Here is a 5,539-nt window from a genome sequence, read left to right as displayed (position 1 = left end):
AAAGCAAAGCAAAGCAAGAAAAGAAGTGGGACAGAAATGGCTGCCCTGTCCTATGCCAACTGTCTGGCCATCTCTTTGCTCTCTACTGTTCCATCAATGCCCACCTGAGCTTACTGTAAATTGGCTGACCTGGTCACTCACCAGGCCTGGTGCCCCGGCTCAGCTGAGCTCTGTAGATGGCTTGAGAGAATTGGGGCACCTGGTCATTCTCGTCCTTCACACGCACAAGCACAGACTGTGGACCCCACAAGACATGTCTATCCTGTGTCTCCAGGGTGACCTGGCAGGAAAGGGGAATCAGCATCTGGCTCTGCCTTGCCTGCGCTCCCCTACACCTGGCACAGCCATACCTGTAGCTGGTACTCTGCCTGCTCCTCTCGGTCCAGGGCCCTGGTCACCAGCAGGAAGCCAGAATCTGGATCCATAGCAAATGGGCCCTGAGCTGCCTTGCCTGAGTCCCCTGACAGCATGATCTGGCCTTCAGCCCCCTCACGGGGCAGCAGCAGCTGATGGGGGTGAACAGAAGTGAAGGGAGCAGTGGCCAGGCCTGGGAGATGACCCCCCTCCACCTGATGGCCTCATTTTACATGTGGGGAACTGAGTCTCAGAGACATCTGGCTCCTGTCTGAGGTCACACAGTCAGTAAGCATCAGGACCGAGACTCAGAGACAGAACTCTTTTCCCTGGACCTGGTGCTCCCCCAAACTCCCTGCCCTTTCTGAAGTTTGAAACCTCACCACCAAGATGTCATTCTTTAATCTAAAGCTGTGCTCTCCGCTGGGATTAAAATCTTTTGGTCATTCCCGCTGCAGGTTGAATATCTCTAACCTAAAAATCTGAAATCTGAAATACTCCAAAATCTGACACTTTTTGAGCGTCAACATGATGTGACAAGTGGAGAATGCCGCATCTGACCTCATGTGACAGATCACAGTCAACACACAGTTAGAACTTTGTTTCATGCACAAAATCATTAAAAATATTCACCCAGGAGCAGTGACGCACACTGGGCTCTTGGCCCCTCAAGGACTCTATTGGAATTTCATCTCTATACCTTCAGCTCCTTCTCGCCATAGCCTCCCCAGCTCGCAAATCCCAAAGTCGTAATCCCAGCACTTCGGGAGGCCAAGACGGGTGGATCACCTGAGGTCAGGTGTTCAAGACCAGCCTGGCCAACATGGTGAAACCCTGTCTCTACTAAAAATACAAAAAAAAAAAAAAAAAAATTAGTTAGGAGTGGTGCTGCATGCCTGTAATCCCAGCTACTCAGGAAGGTGAGGCAGGAGAATCTCTTGTACCCAGGAGGTGGAAGTTGCAGTGAGCTGAGGTCGCACTACTGCACTCCAGCCCAGGGGGCCAAGAGTGAAACTTCGTCTCAAAAGAAAAAAAAAAGTATAACGTTACCTTCAGGCTATGTGTATAACGTGTATATGAAACATAAATGAATTTCGTGTCTAGATTTGGGTTCCATTCCCCAAGATATCTCATGATGTATATGCAAATATTCTAAAATCTGAAAAAAAAATCCAGAATCTGAAACACTTCTGGTCTCAAGCATTTCAGATAGGAGACACTCAACCTGTATAACATGGATAACCTGTATAATATGTATAACTCTCTGGAAAGCAGGGTTTCAAAGAGAAACAGCAAGAGGAAGGGTGCCAGAGGAAGGAGAAGCAGGACTTTGTGGGGAGTAATTCCCCCCACCCCCCCACCCCCCCAGCTCTCTGGCTCACCTTGGTCAGGTATAAAGGGAAACTTCCACCATAGTTTTCTGGAATTTCCACAGACAGCTCTGCAGGCTGGGCCTCCGGGAGAGCCTGTGGGAGGATTCTCACCTTGTCACCAGGCTCTATCTTCCTGCCTAGGCACTGGGACCCAACAGAAGAGGGGAATTTCTGCCCCTTCCCAGGGCCTGGCCGTACCTTAGTCCATCCACCCGTGCTCTGGCCTTTGACCTCCTCATCCCACGATAGCTCTGTAGTCCCAGCTCTGACCCCTCCCATGCTTTGCACCGTTCTCACAGTCAGTGCAATTCGTCCGGGTGGAGTTAGGGACAAGGGTGTCAACCCCCAAGGCCAAGATCTGAAGGAGAGGGGGCAGTGCCCAGCTCACCTGGGGGACAGAGACGCAAAGCAGCCACAGCCAGGCAGGGACCATGGTCAGGATGGGCCTGAGGGACATAGCAGTGAGGAGTCAGCCCAGGTGGGGGGGGGGGCTTTGCATCCCACACACACAACCAGCGGGATCGCACTGCAGAGTAGCCTCCTCTTCCTCCCCTGCAAAGGAGCTGAGGTTCCCCATCTCCTGCAGGGTAGTGCCCTGCTCCTCAGCCAGGCCCACCAAGGCCCCCAGGCCCAGCCACCCTGCACCTGGGCTCTTGGCCCCTCAAGCACTCTATTGGAATTTCACCTCTAGACCTTCAGCTCCTTCTCACCATAGCCTCCCCAACTTGCAGATCCCAAAGTGGTAATTTTCTAGCAACCCCCCAAATCACAAAAGTTTGAAGCTGGAAAGTTCCTGAAGACTTGGAGTGTCACTTCCTGAAGTCACCTCTTGTTGCTGGCAAGGCCTGAAGGCCGGGGTCTGGCCAAGGTCACAGAGGACTTGACCACGGGAGGATTCCTCCTAGCTCAGGGCCTCCTGGACTGTCCTGCCTCCCACTGCCACCTGCTAGACAAGGAGAGCCCCCGGAGCAGGAGCCTGGCTCTTGTCTCATCATTTTCCAGCCCTTGTCATGGAGCTGGGCAGACAGAGCAGCAACAAATCAACAACCTCTCCAAGATGAGGCCCTGGGAATTCTTTCCCAGATGGCGGGGACAGGGCAGTGTTTCTCCTTTTCCCACCACCAACCCCAGCCTCAGCCATGCCCTCCCCTCCACTCCCAGTCCCTCACCCTCCAGCGCCCAAGACTGGCTCCCTTGGTCCAGCTGCTAAGCAAAAGGGCTTCTTCTCCAGGGAGCTCTGGCCAGGCTGGGCTGGATGGGGAAGGCAGGGCACTTGAGCAGGTAGGAGGGTTCAGCCACGCTTGCTCAGGAGTGGAAAAGGCCACTGGGCCCATAGCAGCAGGCCTGGCCCCGCCCAGCCCCCCAAGTTACTCATTGACTTTGGAAAGCTAGGAGTTGCTCAGCATCCGTGACTGCCAGCCCCGGGAGGTGGGGAGATGGTTGGCCTGGCACTCCCTCGACCCCAACACAGCCCAGGGGGTATTCCTTGGCCCTCTTGGTCTGGACACTACTTTTTCTGTGGCTCCAGACTTGGTCTCACTCATCTCCCAGGCTCCAGCATCTGCAGCCACACCTTTGCACACTCTGTTCCTTGTGCATGGAATACCCTTCCCACTCATTCATCTGTGTGGTAAGCACCTGCTCATGCTTCAGTACTCAGCTCAAATACTCCTTTTTCCAGGAAACTTCCCCTGTGTTCCCAGGCTGGTTCAGGAGTCTCCTCTGGGAATGCCCCACCCCCTCACGCCATGCCATGTGCTATCTCTATTAATAGACAGAGGACACCAGATTGCCATTGTCTGCATCTTCCATTAGACTGGGAGCCCCTTGAGAGCAGAACTCAGGGACTCAGAAATGACCTGGCTCTCGTTCTGCTCTGGCAACTCCCCATGGCTTGTGGAACTAAGACAAGGAGCTAGAGGTTGCAAAGGATGGGTGAGCAGTGCATGAGTGGAACTGGGTATTGGGGCTCCAGACCACTCCCCAGAGGGACCTGTGGTGGGGGAGTGCAGCAGCCTGTGAGCTCCCCAAGTCCTTACACTGGCCACTCAACAGTGACAGGGCTGAGACAATGGGCAGTCTTGTGCCTCTAAGAAGATTAAACCGGCTCAGGTGACCTTGAGGGAGTTACAGGGCTGAACAGGGGCTCTTCCCGCCATGAGGGCAGCCAGGCAGAGCCAGGAGACACTTCTGAGGCCTGGGAGTCTGGAACGAGGGGAGAGGGTGGGAAGATCCTGGTCTCCAGTTCCTCCCCAGCTTTGGTCCCCGCGAAGCCTCCCATAGTCGCCGTGAAGTCCTTCCCACTGTATACCTGATTAGTCTCTCTCAGGTCAGAAGCTACCCCCAACTGCCCCCAGCCTTGTCACAAGCTGAGTGACTGCTTCAGGGTCACTGTGGCACCCAACCAGGAGCAGTGCATTGTGGAGAGGTTGAAGGGGGTTTCACACGTGTTAAGCTCCTGCTATGTGCCCAGCACTGCTCTGAGCACATACCTTCATTATCCCACATACTGCGTTCTGAAGGGGCATTGTACCCATGTCACACGCTGGGGCACAGAGAAGCTGAGTGGTTTACCTAGGGTCACACAGTCAATAAGTGACAGAGCCAGGAAGGCCTGCGGACCCTCACTTGCTCTGAAAATACCATGCCTTCTGTATTCCTTGAAGTATGTTGGGAGGAGGGGCAGAGCAGCAACAGCTCTGCGAAGTTACCTCTGCCCTGGGGAGCACGTGGGTGAATCTCAGCACTCCCTGGTACATGGAGGGGCAGCCCTCAAGCCTCCTCCTGTAATTCAACAAGCTGCAGTCAGGATTCTAACCAGGTTGCCAGGGCTCCCTGGAGTCTGTGGAATGAATAAATTGAACTAAGGAAGGAATGTATGGACCCTGGCCCAGAACATTCTTAGAAACTGCCCCCCACCTCGCCCCAGGCTGCCTCCAGGCTTTGGAGATGGGCAGACCTGTATACCAGTCCCCACTCAGCCACTTCCCACCCAGCACCAAATGGGGATGATTTTTCCTGAGACCATGTAGATAAAAACTCTCAGCAGCATTTGTGCCAAGGGTGAGGGAGCCACAGGCATGGGTGGGCAGGGAGACAGGTGCATCCCCAACCACAAGCACGAGTACACCTTCCTATACACATGCAAGACCTCTCATTCCAGGCAGGGCAGGCTCCAGGCAGCTGCTCCTACCAAAACTGAATTAGCCAATGCTGAGCATGAAATGTTCTGGCCTGAATACTCATGGTGGAGAGAACAGTGAGGGCCTCCTCAGTACTCAACCCCAGCGAAGAGGTGGAGGAGCCATGTGGAGCTGAGTGTGCCTGTGTGGGCCTTCACAAACCATCCCTCAGTGTTCTCTATCCTCAACCTCAGCTGATTCTGGTCCTTCAAGAAGGAACAGGGCAGAAATACCAGCTGTGGAGCCAGACCCAGGGTTCCTGCCTAGTTGTGAGACTCAGGGTTCCTGCCTGGTTGTGAGACCCAGGGCAGAATGTGCTCCCTTGAGCAGCCTCAGTTTCCCTTTATGGACAGTGAGGTGATTGAGCCGTCAATCAGTTGGGCAATGCCAGACCGCATGCAGAAAGAGAAGAATGTGGGTAACAGGGACTGGGAGGGGTTTGTGTCTCCTGCTCCTTGAACCTCCAACCAGACCCGATGCCCATCCCAGCTGGCTATATCCGGACCCCCACATTAACACATCATGGCCACACACTAGGGTGGGGCAGTGAGACCCCATCCCTCAACTTCAGAAATCCTTCCAGCTCCTGAAGCGCCCAGATAGCAGGAAAGACAGTCAACAGTCATGACA

General features: G+C 54.3%; 1 protein-coding gene across 3 annotated transcripts in view; it reads right to left on the bottom strand.

Moving 5' to 3' along the window:
• The window catches only part of CDH16 (cadherin 16, KSP-cadherin), an 11,280-nt gene extending 8,207 nt beyond the window's left edge, over nt 1-3,073 (bottom strand). For 2 of the 3 annotated variants that reach the window (XM_011932084.1, XM_011932085.1), the window contains exons 1-5: nt 2,897-3,073; nt 2,116-2,173; nt 1,737-1,820; nt 351-506; nt 142-280 (exon numbers count right to left, since the gene is read on the bottom strand). In XM_011932084.1, coding sequence (XP_011787474.1) covers nt 142-280; nt 351-506; nt 1,737-1,820; nt 2,116-2,160 — 424 coding nt within the window. In that variant the 5' untranslated portion in view covers nt 2,161-2,173; nt 2,897-3,073. The remainder of the gene's footprint in view (nt 1-141; nt 281-350; nt 507-1,736; nt 1,821-2,115; nt 2,174-2,896) is intronic. The other variant, XM_011932086.1, reaches the window with a different exon arrangement.
• Nucleotides 3,074-5,539: the final 2,466 nt, after the last annotated feature.

This window comes from Colobus angolensis, unplaced genomic scaffold, assembly GCF_000951035.1.
Source record: "Colobus angolensis palliatus isolate OR3802 unplaced genomic scaffold, Cang.pa_1.0 Scaffold93, whole genome shotgun sequence".
NCBI lineage: Eukaryota > Metazoa > Chordata > Mammalia > Primates > Cercopithecidae > Colobus > Colobus angolensis.
The sequence above is the reverse complement of the archived record's forward strand: the minus strand, read 5'-3'. Positions and strand labels throughout refer to the sequence as shown.